Source organism: Lycium barbarum, chromosome 3 (genome assembly GCF_019175385.1).
Source record: "Lycium barbarum isolate Lr01 chromosome 3, ASM1917538v2, whole genome shotgun sequence".
In the NCBI taxonomy this organism is placed as follows: Eukaryota; Viridiplantae; Streptophyta; class Magnoliopsida; order Solanales; family Solanaceae; genus Lycium; species Lycium barbarum.
The window spans coordinates 351,867-366,781 of record NC_083339.1 but is presented as its reverse complement, the minus strand read 5'-3'; the positions used below and the strand labels follow the sequence as shown (position 1 = coordinate 366,781).

General features: G+C 33.0%; 1 protein-coding gene, 1 long non-coding RNA gene and 5 other non-coding genes across 7 annotated transcripts; 1 reads left to right on the top strand and 6 right to left on the bottom strand.

Annotated features, from left to right (window-relative positions):
* The first annotated feature begins 5,317 nt into the window (after positions 1-5,317).
* Positions 5,318-8,639, top strand: LOC132629808 (beta-fructofuranosidase, insoluble isoenzyme 1-like). The gene is made up of 6 exons (XM_060345172.1): positions 5,318-5,615; positions 6,277-6,285; positions 6,382-7,397; positions 7,491-7,735; positions 7,910-8,009; positions 8,241-8,639. The coding sequence occupies exons 1-6, from the start codon at positions 5,417-5,419 to the stop codon at positions 8,418-8,420; spliced, it is 1,749 nt and encodes a 582-aa protein (XP_060201155.1). The 5' UTR covers positions 5,318-5,416; the 3' UTR covers positions 8,421-8,639.
* Positions 8,640-9,661: 1,022 nt separating this feature from the next.
* LOC132629805 (uncharacterized) lies at positions 9,662-13,951 on the bottom strand. The gene is made up of 2 exons (XR_009578437.1): positions 13,802-13,951; positions 9,662-10,118 (listed from the first exon to the last, which is right to left on the bottom strand). It is a non-coding gene; the product is annotated as an uncharacterized LOC132629805 (long non-coding RNA).
* Positions 10,637-10,733, bottom strand: LOC132634534 (small nucleolar RNA Z266). The gene has a single exon (XR_009580251.1). It is a non-coding gene; the product is annotated as a small nucleolar RNA Z266 (small nucleolar RNA).
* Positions 11,007-11,103, bottom strand: LOC132634531 (small nucleolar RNA Z266). The gene has a single exon (XR_009580248.1). It is a non-coding gene; the product is annotated as a small nucleolar RNA Z266 (small nucleolar RNA).
* LOC132634532 (small nucleolar RNA Z266) lies at positions 11,361-11,457 on the bottom strand. The gene has a single exon (XR_009580249.1). It is a non-coding gene; the product is annotated as a small nucleolar RNA Z266 (small nucleolar RNA).
* LOC132634529 (small nucleolar RNA Z266) lies at positions 11,912-12,008 on the bottom strand. Its single transcript, XR_009580247.1, has one exon. It is a non-coding gene; the product is annotated as a small nucleolar RNA Z266 (small nucleolar RNA).
* On the bottom strand, positions 12,289-12,385 carry LOC132634533 (small nucleolar RNA Z266). Its single transcript, XR_009580250.1, has one exon. It is a non-coding gene; the product is annotated as a small nucleolar RNA Z266 (small nucleolar RNA).
* Positions 13,952-14,915: the final 964 nt, after the last annotated feature.

Here is a 14,915-nt window from a genome sequence, read left to right as displayed (position 1 = left end):
GGACTTGAGTTGCAGAATTGAACTTCTATCTTAGCCCCAGCCCGCCGGGAGTTTCAGTAATTTAAGTTTAAATTTCCTTTGTAATAGGCCGGAGGCATCAACTAGAACATTTAGTTCCTTTTGTCATGTTGCCTCTATGTTTTGTTACGGCCTTTTTTTTTTTAAATTAAGAGTCTGTCATTTTGTTTGTAACGAACTACGTTTGGCCTGACTTCCTGTTGGATACGTAGGCAGCCCGCATCGGGTTCGGCCACTCTTTTCAAATCATTTCAGTATCTTTGTTTGTGGTTGGAACTACGTTTGGCCTGACTTCCTGTTGGATACGTAGGCAGCCCATATCGGGTTCGGCCACTCTTTTCAAATTATTTCAACGTCTTTGTTTTGTGGTTGGAACTACGTTTGGCCTGACTTCCTGTTGGATACGTAGGCAGCCCACATCGGGTTCGGCCACTTTTTCAAAATATTTCAGTGTTTTGTTGTATGGGTGGAACTACGTGTGGCCTGATTTCCTTTTGGATACGTAGGCAACCCATATCGGGTTCGGCCCCCCCTTTATTAAAAAAAAAAATTTCAAAAGTCTTTATTTTTATCACGAACTACGTCTGGCCTGATTCCTTTGGGATACGTAGGCAACCCGAGGCGGGTTCGGCCCTTCTATTTTAAAGTTTTTCAGTTTGTCCAAACATTTTAATTCCTATAACATACATAAGGATTTTTTATATAAGATTTTGGTCTTCCCACCGTTTAAATTCATGTGTCTTAGTATCTTGAAACTGGGACAAATTTTTGAAATCGGCCAAATATTACAACTTTCTCACTTTTCGATTTGTTTAGAATCAAGTGCCTCCAGGACTGGAAACTGGGACAAAATCTTGAAGTCGGTCAAATCACTTTCAAAAGCTTTCATTATAAGTTCTTACTTTTCAATTGTCCAGAATCAAGCGTCTCCAGGACTTAAGCTGGGACAAAATTTTAGAAATAGCATAAAAGTTGTCTTAAATATTTAACCGTTTTTTAATAAAAGTCCATCTATATTTCTAATAAATTCAAAAAAATCAAGTCTTCACAATCATTTTTTAGATATTGCCCCTCAGAGTCATACAAATCTCGTTACTCATGTTTTGCAAAATATGTTTTATAACTGAAACTCCCCGGCAAAGCAAGATATGTGGCGAGACATCGAAGAACGTGGACGCGACCGAGACAAAAATCAAGTCAAGGGCCAAGTTCCCCAACATGCACAAGTCAACCAATTTTCTTTTAAACTCACAATTTTTCTTTGATGAGACAGGTTCAACTAACATGAACGTGGTGCATATTTTAAATTATAGACATGATCCAAGAGTTAGCTTCCTTTAAAATGCAAATATTGTTCAACTTGGATGCAAAGGTAGCTTATGATGAACGGTGGACGTCGTACCACTCGTTATGAAATCCCGATCGCAGCAGTGGACACGAATTTATCTTCTCAACAAAGGGTTGTGAGTATAATTCTTTCAAACCCAGCTATTTACATATCCTTATCACTAACAGTTGCTTTAGCTCGTGGCATTTCTCGATGGATCAAATACACATAATCGTGGACTTAACTTTCTTCAAAAGGGACTGACTGTGGTCACCCGTTATTGGTTGTGGGTATAAGCGTGGATACCTTTCTACAATACCATTTTAAGTGGACGTGGATTTACATTTACATTGTGGATGTGAGCAAGGAGGCAGAAGTAGATTTATATTACAAAAGAAAATGCACATATAATTATAGAAAGTGGATACAGATTTATTTTTCGAAAGTAGAAGTGGATTTATTTGCACCGTATAATACGGATGTGGAAGTAGATCAAAAATTGAGATAAGAAATATGGTTTAGTCTAAAAAAAACATTAGGAATTAATCGGACTTTGATTTGGGGTCCGGTAAGTCAAAATACGGACCGAGTGCAAGAAATAGTTTGGCTTCTAAATTTGAATAAGAGACCTATTTAAATAACTTGTGTTAAAATATTGCTCAACATGAAATATGCAAACATTAATGCTCAGATAAAAATGGCGTCGTAATAGTCGTGCAATAATATTTCGAAAATCCACAGTAAGATAAATACTATTATTTAATTATGCAAAGATAAATGCGATGCGTGTGCGTAAGCTGGTAAAATACTGAAATGATAAAAATTGTGAACTGTAATAATAATAATAATAATAATAATAATAATAATAATAATAATAAGAGTAACTGCAACAGAATAATAAAGTGCCGGTATTGATGAGAAGTTGATAATTTAGTAAAAAATGACTATATATATATTTTAATTTTTCTAAAAATATTAGAGGCGTAAATAGGTATTTTGGAAGAGAGGCGGGACAAAATTGGGTGTCAAAAAAAAAAAAAAAAAAAAAAAAAAAAAAAAAAAAAAAAAAAAAAAAATGGGTTAGTGAATTAAACATGGATTGATCAAAAATTGAGATAAGAAATATGGTTTAGTCTAAAAAAACATTAGGAATTAATCGGACTTTGATTTGGGGTCCGGTAAGTCAAAATACGGACCGAGTGCAAGAAATAGTTTGGCTTCTAAATTTGAATAAGAGACCTATTTAAATAACTTGTGTTAAAATATTGCTCAACATGAAATATGCAAACATTAATGCTCAGATAAAAATGGCGTCGTAATAGTCGTGCAATAATATTTCGAAAATCCACAGTAAGATAAATACTATTATTTAATTATGCAAAGATAAATGCGATGCGTGTGCGTAAGCTGGTAAAATACTGAAATGATAAAAATTGTGAACTGTAATAATAATAATAATAATAATAATAATAATAATAATAATAATAAGAGTAACTGCAACAGAATAATAAAGTGCCGGTATTGATGAGAAGTTGATAATTTAGTAAAAAATGACTATATATATATTTTAATTTTTCTAAAAATATTAGAGGCGTAAATAGGTATTTTGGAAGAGAGGCGGGACAAAATTGGGTGTCAACAGCTCCAACAATATAATCTTCGCGACCTATACCATAAATATTTCAAGAAACTTGTAAGGACAGACGAAGAATAAAATAATGAAGCTAAGAACAAATAAACCAACTAAACAAATTTCTTGACAACATTAAAAAAAAATCAATTTCACAATATGATAGAGTTGTGTTGAAGTAGAGGTCAGTTACATTTTTATAGTGGCAAACTATAATGCATTATGAAATAATAGAAAAGAGTCCTATTAATAAAGAGTTTATCTGTGAAATTTTGAATTTGAAAACTACTATTATGGCATCTGCTGTTAGATAAATGATAGAATTGAAGGATAAGCTTAAAAGAGTTTTAAAATAAAGTAAATAATTTGGTTGAAATTTGATTTTGAATACTAAAATGGAATAATGTACGTAAGGCTGTGAAGAAAAACCAATAAAATTAAATCATATCTAGTTAATTACGATATTACTACGGATAAACTTCACCACATTTTATCTTTTAATTTAAATTAAATGTGGCATTTGGTTAATGGATTACTCTTTTTTTTTCAAGGATATCTTTGAGTTTGAATAGTCCTATAATTACGATAAATTTAGTTGTGGCATTTGGTTAATGGATTACTCTTGTTTTTAAAAAGACATCTTTGAGTTTGAATAATCCTATAATTACGATATTGTTAAGGATAAGTCTAACACATTGTTATCTTCAATTATATTTTAATTAAATGTGAAATTTGGTTCAGAAATAACTCTTTCTTAACAGATGTATTTGTATAATCCTATTGAGGTGATATGTGTTAAGGATAAAGCACAAAGCTTGCAAAATGCGGATAAATATGGTTTGCTTTAAATTCAAATGCTTAAACTTTTTTTTTTTTTGGTGAAACAAATGCTTAAACTTTATTTCTCACAAAACTATTTTTCGTTTTTGGAACTTGATAAGAATTGTTAGGAGCTTTGTCCTAATTATTATTATTATTATTATTCCTACTACTATTATTATTACTATTACTATTACGGTATATCAATGGCCGTGCATTTTCATGAATGTGCAGCATATATAACACTTTTTGTTTATCTTTTTACTTGTTAAGTTAATTATAATTTTTGAATTTGAATTGAGTGTGATTTTGAATTTAATGTTGTTAGTGCTTATCTTTCAATTCAAATTTAATAACTTTATCTTTCAATTGTAAAACTTATCTTTAAATTTGCTTTGTCCTAATTCTCATTAACTTTGTCTTAAAATTGCCAAGTGGCTTATTATTAGCTTACCACTTGGCTTAACCACATTGCTTATACCTCTCCTTTTTTATATATATAGATACTAATAATAATAAGAAGCTCAAAGAGAAGAGTACAAATAAGGAGACCCAAGCCTTGCATGTAAAATATATGAGGATGAACTAAATAAGTTATAATCATCATAGAATTTATAACGCACTCGTTGTGATGAAATTATAAATGAAAATACTTAAGTAATGACAAAATGTAAAAGCAAAGAAGAAAGAGGAGTGATCAAGTTAATACTTGCCTTCCTATTCGAATCTGTCCACTCCAAAGCACTTCATAAATTATTTATTTTTAGTTTTAAATACACGATATCGTATTCATTATTCAGTTTTGGGATTTTTGCCCTGGGGATATATTGTATAAATGACCAAATTTCAAGACATGTATAAACCGGAGTGTAAAACAAATTAGAATAGAGATAGGGTTTTCAGGGTAACGTCAACAGATCCACTACAGGAAATCAAGTTCTTGTGACGCCTTTGTGGCGACTTCCTTAGTCGCAACAAAAAATAATGTTTTGTTGTGGTGACTTTCTTAGTCACAAAAAAAAAAAAAGTTTTTTGTGGCGATTCAGGAAACTCGTCATAACAAAGATAACCTTTGTGGAGATGCCAGAGTACATAACTTATCTCTACAACCCTTGAGTCGCCAGTAAAGATTATTTGTGGCAACTTCTCTTTCTTTTTTCGTTCTGGTCAAGTGTACCCCTTTATCGTTTTATGAAATTGGAATATCCCCAAGTTTTATATTATTTTTTGAATTCTTTATTTTTAAACACACAAAAAGAAGGAATAGCAAATAGCAAGAGACTCGTTCGTAGTTCTCACAAAAAGATATAGTAAAATACACATGGAAGGAAACAATAAGCAATAAATTTTCCAAAACCACCGCTAAGCCATTTAAATCCGTTATTTTAGATAAATATTATGCAAATAAAAAGAAAAAATTGTCCTATCCATAAAAAGATCCTAAACTAACTCTCAATCTCCCAATAAAACACAAACTCCACCTTTCTTTATCACTATAAATACTCCTCACATTTTAATTTCTACTTCATTCCCAAGTTTCTTTCTCCTTATGACAACACAATAACAAAAAAAAATGTATTTAAATATAACTATTTTGTCAAAGCTCGATTGAGAAAAAAAAAATGGAGTATTCATCCACAGGCAGTTCTCGTTGGGCTTTGCCAATTATCTTAGTTTGCTTTTTAGTAGTTTTACTATCCAATAATGTTGTGTTTGCTTCCCACAAAGTTTTTATTCACTTGCAATCTGAGAGTGCTGTAAATGTACAAACTGTTGGTAGAACTGGTTACCATTTTCAACCCGAAAAACATTGGATCAATGGTACGTATACATTACTCGATCTGTGGGTTTTGTTCTTTATATATGTATCAATTTTTTTCACGCACATGTATAGTACTCTGAGTTATACACATTGAATTTTGTCGAACATAATACGTCTAGTCTAGATCCATATATACACTATCGAACATGTTAACGTGTTTATTGATACATGGTATGTGGGTTATGTTCTTTATATAGTAGTATGTATCAATTTCTTTTTTGCACGCGCTATAGTCCTAGTAAGACGATCGAAGTGACTTTTATTTGTCGAACATGTTTGTCTAGTCGAGATCCATCACTGATTACTCCATATATACACAATGTTAAGGTGTTTATAAATGCATGGTATGTTTCGTTTGTGAGTTCTATTCTTTATAGATGTATCAGCTTTTTTTTTTCTTTTTCCAGGCATATATAGTTCGAATTAGACGTATTGAATTTTGTTGGACATGTTACGTCTAGTTAATATCTGTCACAAATCGTCCACTATATTAACGTGTCTATAGATATTGCATAATATATATGTTATGATTTTCTTCTTTATGTTCATGCATTGATGGTGCAATTATAGATTTAATTATTTCCATGGTCTTCACTAACCATTTCTTGTCATTATTTCTTTTTCATGGTCTCTCTCAATGCCCTTCAAAACATACAATAGACCCCAATGGTGAGTCAATTTTTTTTAACTTGTTTAATTTTCATTACATAAAACCACAAATTAACTATTCCTAATTATGCTATTGTTTTTTCATAATTTAAACAGCACCAATGTATTTCAATGGGGTCTATCATCTATTCTACCAATACAACCCAAACGGGTCAGTATGGGGCAACATTGTTTGGGCCCATTCAGTGTCAAAGGACTTAATCAATTGGATCAATTTAGAACCCGCAATTTACCCATCCAAACCATTTGACCAATTCGGTACATGGTCCGGGTCAGCAACTATTCTACCCGGTAACAAGCCCATTATCTTGTACACTGGAATAATAGATGCGAACAAAACCCAAGTCCAATGCTATGCTGTTCCAGCCAACATTTCTGACCCATATCTCCGTGAATGGATCAAGCCCGATAACAACCCGTTGATCGTACCCGATGTTAGCATTAACAAGACCCAATTCCGTGACCCAACAACAGCTTGGATGGGCCAAGATGGACATTGGAGAATTATAATAGGTGGTGGAAGAAAAAAGAGAGGGCTAGCCATAATGTATAGAAGTAAGGACTTTATGAAATGGGTCAAGGCCAAACACCCACTTCACTCTACAAATGGTACTGGAAATTGGGAATGCCCTGATTTTTACCCTGTTTCATTGCAAGGCACTAATGGACTAGAACAATATGGCGAACAACATAAGTATGTGCTAACAAATAATATGGACGTCACCCGATTCGCCTACTATACTATTGGTAAATACGATACTAAAAAAGATAGGTTTATTCCAGATGCCGGTTCGGTCGATAGTTGGAAGGGATTGAGACTTGACTATGGAAATTTCTATGCAACAAAGTCGTTCTATGACCCAAGCAAGAACCGAAGGGTTATTTGGGCTTGGGCTAACGAATCGGATATTGTGCCCGATGATGATATCGCCAAAGGATGGGCCGGAATTCAGCTGATCCCACGTAAAGTATGGCTTGACCCAAGTGGAAAACAACTGGTTCAGTGGCCTGTTGAAGAATTAGACACCCTGAGAGCCCAAAAGGTCCAATTGACCAACAAGGTTCTAACCAATGGGGAAAAGGTTCAAGTTACAGGAATCACACCCGCACAGGTATTATTTACTTACTTATTTAGACTAACATTAGTCTCGAGTAACATGGCCGTCAGAGACAGATTCAAAATTTAAACTTTATGAAATTGACAGGCTGATGTCGAGGTGACATTCTCTTTCGCAAGTTTGGACAAGGCCGAGGCATTTGATCCTAGTTGGGTTGATCTTTATGCCCAAGATGTTTGTGCCCTTAAGGGTTCAAATGTTCAAGGTGGGCTTGGGCCGTTTGGGCTTGCAACATTGGCTTCTCAAAATTTGGAAGAAAACACACCTGTTTTCTTTAGAGTTTTCAAAGCACAACAAAATTACAAAGTTCTCATGTGCTCTGATGCTACAAGGTATACATATAATATTTTGTATATCACTACTTTAAAAAGGAATTTTCAACGGATGTACTATCAAAAATTTATCGAAATTTTGATGGTCGATTACGATTTCAACGGATTTTCGACAATTTTAGAACTCTTGAGAAATTGACAAACCTCCTTATCAATTTTGTTTATGTTTGATAGGTCAACTCTTAAGCACAATGAAACAATGTACAAACCTTCATTTGCTGGATATGTGGATGTAGATTTAGCAGCAAACAAGAAGTTGTCTCTCAGGAGTTTGGTAAGTTGTTTTTCATCCTTAATAATACGTCTCAAGTTTGAATCCTGCAAACGCAATCGCCTTTATAGGAGTATTTTACCTACCAAATAGGGACTTTTAGCGTAAATTCAAATTAGTCTTATCCCAAAGCGGGCAATCAAACCTCGAATGGAAAACCTAAAAAAGCAAATATGTCCATTTCTCTTTATTGAAACTCTTTTCGTAACTTTTTATTTATTTATTTATTTGCAGATCGATAATTCAGTGGTGGAAAGTTTTGGTGCCGGTGGGAAGACATGCATAACATCAAGAGTTTATCCAACATTGGCAATTAATGAAAAGGCACATTTATTTGCCTTCAATAATGGAACTGAGCCAATCACAATTGAGACTTTGGATGCATGGAGTATGGGCAAAGCTAAGATAAATTAAACAAAGAAATTGGGAGAAAGAAACTATGGTAAAAAGGGAGAAAATTTGAGATTTTGATGGACATAAGAGTTTGTACCAAAACATATAGACTAAAAATGATGTTTCAACTCTATTGTTGTCTGTCAATTAGATATCCCTCGAGGAGCAAAAAAAAAAACTTGTAAATATTTATCCTCTATGTTCAATTTATGGGAATAATTCTATGTTCTTGCTTTCAAAGTAGTTGCTCCTTGTCTTTTTGTTCAATTGCACATCATAAAGAACCACTTCTTGTGTTTCAATTTATGTGATACATTTCGCTTATCGAGATTTAAATTGCATGAACCTTGAACAATATTTTAAGATTGTACTTTCCCACCAAATTGATATGCGAAAAGTCCAATAAAGAATTTTATACTAAATTGAATGTAATCTATTGCTTGCAAAACTAGAGTTTACTAGACTACATTAAAAATAAGACAGCTTCCAATGAAACAGTGGGAATAATGTAGAATTGAACTATGTAACTTGATACCTTTTAGTTTTTTTGGTAACAATTCTTTGTTGAATCCACATCTTTGGTTCACATTATGCTAAGACGTATAACTTAGTAATTGGGCAACGAATTTGGTTCCTGATAAGCCTATCTTAAAGACCCAAAAGTCAAAACCGAAAATCTAAAATATTCAAACCGATTAATCTAAAATCAAACTTAAAAAATCCAAGCTATCCGAACTTATTTGAATTGAATTTGGATTGTAATTTCTGCAATCCGAAAATCCAAAATCCAAACCGAATTTTTCATATCCAATCCGACCCGAACGCCCACTCCTAAAAATAAGGAAGGTATGTGTAATATCGTAAACCACAAGGAAGTTAGTGTTACAGAGCAAAATCTTTGAGGAAATCTCTGAAATTATCCCTTAAAATTTATATAATCTTAAGTTTCTGTGTCGAGTCAAACTTGTCGCATAAAATTGAAATGAAAGGAGTAACAACTCAATGATTAGAAAGTTCACAATCAAATAATTGTAACAATAGGAGAGCTCATAGTAGAGAAAAGGTCCAAAATAGTTCACTATATTTGAGTTTAGAATCATCCATTTTCTGTTACCTAGATCATTAATAGTCCATAACATTTGCCAAAGTGCAAAAACAGTTCGATTAGCTCCCTGTCTTGGAAATGTGCTACCATTAATATTTCTACATTCTTTCTCCTTAGCATTTACAATGAGAATATGATTAAAGAGAGCTACTTGAGAGATGGAAAATTCATCTTTAAAATTAACTCATCGGTGCATTTTAGTTTAGGAGAGACAAACAATATAATCAGTAACAGGCTAAAGTATACAAAACTTAAAAATCATTTGTATTTAATAACAAGCTCAAATTGACCCAAAAAATAACAACAATTTGTATCTAACAATATATGCAACTACTGCTTTACGTAACATTCTCCAAGACAATCTTATAACATCATTGAGTCACCCAGGTCCGTGGAAGAATAATCGTATAGCCCAGAAGTTAAATTGTTACAAGCTGTACTTGGTTTTCATGTACACTTGCTTAATGACCGGGAAAACAGATTATTCCAAGCTATAAATGGCAATCATGTAGATTACTCCAAATGCTTCACGAACCATATTCAACTTCAAAATGGCGTCATCTTAAACATCAACGCAGAGCCAACACCCATTCAGCAAGGTAAATCTACAAAACCTGATTAAAAATAAATGACAATGTTCTCATAAAATACCAGGAATCGAGCAACTTCAATTTGAGATGACGAAAACAAATAAAAAAGAAATATGACAAAGGAAATAAAATCATGAAACAAGTTTGGTAAGTCAGAATACATTAGCATAACTATTGGAGCTCACGGAGTCATTTGCTGGCTCTTGCACATAGTATTTTCATCATTCTTACCATTGACAAGCAAGAAATATATATGATTTATGCTATGAAAACACAGAAGTCAAACAAGTAACTACAACAAAGTTCAGTGAATACGCTCTTACCACCAAGACAAGGAAAAGGTGAAAATAAAACTCTTATAAATAATGATTACTAAATAATGATAGAAGTGAGGTCAGAATATCAATAAGCGGTTAGTGTAAAGATTCAACAGGGAGTTCTCCCTTCACACAATAGATATTCATCATTCCTATACCTGCATAAGAATTAAAATGTCCAAAAAATGACAAAGTATGTCGTATAAACAAAAAAAGAGTAAATCATAAAAGCAAGTCAGAATATCAATAAGCCTCGATGTTTAAGCTCATAGAGGAATTCACCCCTCGCCCATCTAATTTTTTTCCATCACTCTAGCAATAACAAATAGTAGTAGTAAATTTGCAAATGAATCTAGATATATAATGCCACACACTCTAGAGCCATCCACCAAAGTGTCTTTGGATCTACAAAATCCCACAAGGGTAAGATAAAAACAACTAGGAACTATTTCCGAATTAGTAAATTCCCAAAAGACGACGCTTCTTTAAATTCCAAAACAAGTTAAGTTGAACATACTACTTTAACCTTTGTGACAACTTATGCAACCACACAAATGTTACTCCTATAGCAAAAACAAAAAAGGGAAGTACTTTGTAAGGGCAAGTCAGACTATCAATATGCCTCGATATTTGAGCTCATAGAGGAATTCACCCCTCGCACATCTAATTTGTTTTCATCATTCTTGTCGTTACAAAGTAAATCTACAAATAAATGAGAATTATAATGTACAAGCCAACTCAACTAGAGTCATTCAAAGTGTTACTAGCTCTATAATATCATATGAGAAAAGGAGAACCAACAAAGGATGTGACCCAAAAAAATATACCGACTATTTCCTTATTAGTAAATTCCCAACCTTTCAAAATTTCAAAACAATTTAACTTGAACATCACATTAAACCTTAATGACAAAACTAAGACATTCTAAATTGAAATGGAAAGTACTTTGTAATGGCAAGTCAGACTATCAATATGCCTCGATAATTGAGCTCATAGAGGAATTCACCCCTCGCACATCTAATTTGTTTTCATCATTCGTGCCACAACAAAGAGTAAACTTACAAGCAAAAAAAGCTACACTCCACCTCAAGTAGAGCCATTTAAAGTATTACCCAAAAAGGCACTAGCTCTGTACTAATTTTGAAGAGAAAGTTACTGAACATACTATCTTTTTACAACTACACAAGTGTAAACATTTGATACCAAAAGTTTTCATTTCATTCATCATCCCTGCCATAACAAAGTAAATATAATACCATAATGTACACCCCACACCTCAACTAGAGCCCTTCAAAGCATCTTGGTTCTACAATACCCTATCACCTATGATAAAGGTAGAACCAACAAGGAATATGACACCACTGTTACTGACAAACTTTTACAAATTACACAAATGTCATAGCATATTTGAGATGACATGTTTCAAAGGTCATCATTTTCTTTCTCAAACATTATGCCTAATCAAATAAGACATTCTAAATTGAAATGGCAAGTACTTTGTAATGGCAAGTCAGACTATCAATATGCCTCGATAAGTTAGCTCATAGAGGAATTCACCCCTCGCACATCTAATTTGTTTTCATCATTCTTGCCATAACAAAGAGTACATTTACAAACAAAAAAAATTGCAATAGAATGTACACCCAGCCTCAATTATATAATCCCATATGGGATAGATAAAACTAAATAGGGAGATGACCCCAAAAGATAGGCACTATTTACTTATTAGAAAATTCCAAAAGAATAGACATTACTAAATTTGAAAAGACTCTAACGAGAAATTCCATTTTTTACAACTACACAAATGTTACAGCATATTTAATAACACAAGTTTCAAAAGTTTCATTTCTTTCTAAAATGAAATTGAAAGTACTTCATAAAGGCAAGTCAGACTATCAATATGCCTCGATAAGTGAGCTCATAGAGGAATTCACCTCTCGCACATCTAATTTGTTTGCATCACTCTTGCCATAACAAATGCGTAAATTTCCTAATAAAACTTTCAATATAATGTACACCGCACCTAAACCAGAGCCATTTACAGTGTCTTTGGTTCTATAATCCCATATGGGAAAGATAGAACCAAAAAAGGATATGACCCCAACAAAATTAGGCAAGGCAAGAAGAGATACTCTAAAGGAAAACCCTTGAGAGAATCTCCCGCATATAACACACCCTTCATATATACATTGTACATAAAAAGAGTGTGTATATATACAGTTATTATAGCGCAGCTATGACTCAAAACGCTTCCATGGAGCATAATGGAAGGCGATCTTAAGGGCGGCGCATCAAAATCAAAGTAACCAACAACACAAAATATATTCCTAGAGAACTATATATAAAGATTAGAGATATAAATATCAGCTATTTTCTTATGTTGCTCATATACTCATAAAACCATAAATGTTATAAAATTCAACACACCCGACTACATTTTAGAACATCCAAGCAACATACATATCAAACTTTTTTATGTGTTATTGTATCAACAATTCTCACCTAATTCACTATCACAGGAACAAGAAAAAACATATCTTTATATTTTGGGAAAAGAAAAATGCAGTGGTGATATATTAGTAATTAATATGCAAAAATAGGTGCATAATAGCACTGTACCATCCATGAAAATCAAACTGCAAGAATAATTACAGCTGACAAAGTTGAATGGAAATAAATTTTAGGAACCAAATCCAATCTCAAATGCACTTAAAAATCAAGAGAGAAAATAATATATATAGTCCCTCAGGAACACAACATTAAATTACAAACAATTAAGGGGCAAACTATTGACCCCCATAAAATTCTTAAATTAAGTTTATTATTTTTTTAAAAAAAAAAAAAAGAAGTTCATTAACCATATATGAAGGATCGTTTCTTTTTCAAACAAGGTGTAAAATTTACCAGTAAACAATTAAAGGGTAAACTACTGAACCCCATAAAAATTCCATATAAAAAAAAATACAAGCACATAAACCACTTTCAGAACAAAGATTTTTTTTTTTTGTCAAACAAGGAGTAAAACTTACAAGTAAACAATTAAAGTGTAAACTATTGAACCCCATAAATAAAAATAACAAATAATGTAAGAAAAAAACCCAAATTAAGCACAGTAACCACAATTCATATCAAAGGTTTAGATTTTTTTTTCAAGGTGTAAAATTTACCAGTCATGATAATCAACTGCAACAGAAGAAACACAGCTGACTAAGTTGAGAATGGCAACAACTATAAGGGTATTATAACATTCCCATTAGCATACAAAAATTGCATAGGAGACTCTAGTTATAAACCCAATTAAAACTCAAAACATAATACTGAGAAAAAGAAACCTTCACAAGAACTGAAACAAAACACATGGAAATTACAGCAATGGACAAGAAGTTCAACCTCACATCGTTTTGTCTACTTTGGGGGGCTGAACCCCAAATTGTTGAAGTTGAAAACAGAAATTTATAGACTTGAAAGTTTAGGGTTTTAGCAGAGCTTTAATAATGGGCCGACCAGTTACATATATAGGCCCATAATGAACAGATATGTAAAGGCCCATAATGTAACTTGTTTTCCAAACTCATCCCTCAACTTTGGATTGTGAACTATAATTACTGTCACGTAAGAGCTGTAGTTGAGGTCAAAAGTAAACACAAGACTTCTACGTAACCACAGAAATAACATTAGACCAAAAGTTTAAGATAGAGTAAAATTGCTCAATTTTCAAACAGAACAAATACATTTTTTCTTTATTTCAAATTTGTAACAAGCTAGCATCATTCCGGACACGTGCACTATACATGCTTGGTGTACTAATCACTTTTTTTTCAGTTTCTTTTTTATGAATCATGTACTCTTTAACGTTGAAATATTTAGGCTCTAAGTTATAGAGGAACCTTGTCATGATCCAGATTAATTTGGGATCACATGAGGGGCACATGCAGTCACGCTACAATTTAAATACAATGAAATTATTGTGGAAGAGCATAGAACCAAAATCAGGTTTCACTTCTCTTTTCAAATTTCTCCTCTCTCAATCCCATTCTCTTCTCTTCTCAATTCTCTTCTCAGTGGTTATGGAGACTTAATCTCGATAATTAGTCTAGTTTATTTCAACATTCTACGATCTTGTAATCGATATCCATTTTTTCATTTATATAAAACAGAAAATTGTCCCAAAATTATTTGTATTTTAATTTCCTATTAATAATTCTCAGATCCATACTTGGATCATGACAATTGGTATCAGAGCCTCGATTATGCGACCCTAGTACTGATCGATGGCTGAGGGTAAGCCTTTTAAGGCATTGGACGAGTGGATAAGTCGACAAAAGGTACTACTCGAGCAAACTAACCAAAGACTTGAGGAAGCGGCTCATTTCCAAGAGAATTCACAGGTTAGAATTCAAACTCTGTTAGAAAAAATCTCTATTAGTTTGACTGCCATAGAGAGAAGACAACACAGAGGGATTGAAGCTCGGAGTTGGGGAAGGGAGTCATACACTGCAGACAA

Excerpts from the sequence above, each read along its gene's own strand:
- LOC132629808 (XM_060345172.1), top strand. The coding sequence starts at position 5,417 with ATGGAGTATTCATCCACAGGCAGTTCTCGTTGGGCTTTGCCAATTATC. Across the intron at positions 7,398-7,490 it reads CAGGAATCACACCCGCACAG|GCTGATGTCGAGGTGACATT; the intron begins GTATTATTTACT and ends TGAAATTGACAG. Across the intron at positions 7,736-7,909 it reads ATGTGCTCTGATGCTACAAG|GTCAACTCTTAAGCACAATG; the intron begins GTATACATATAA and ends TATGTTTGATAG.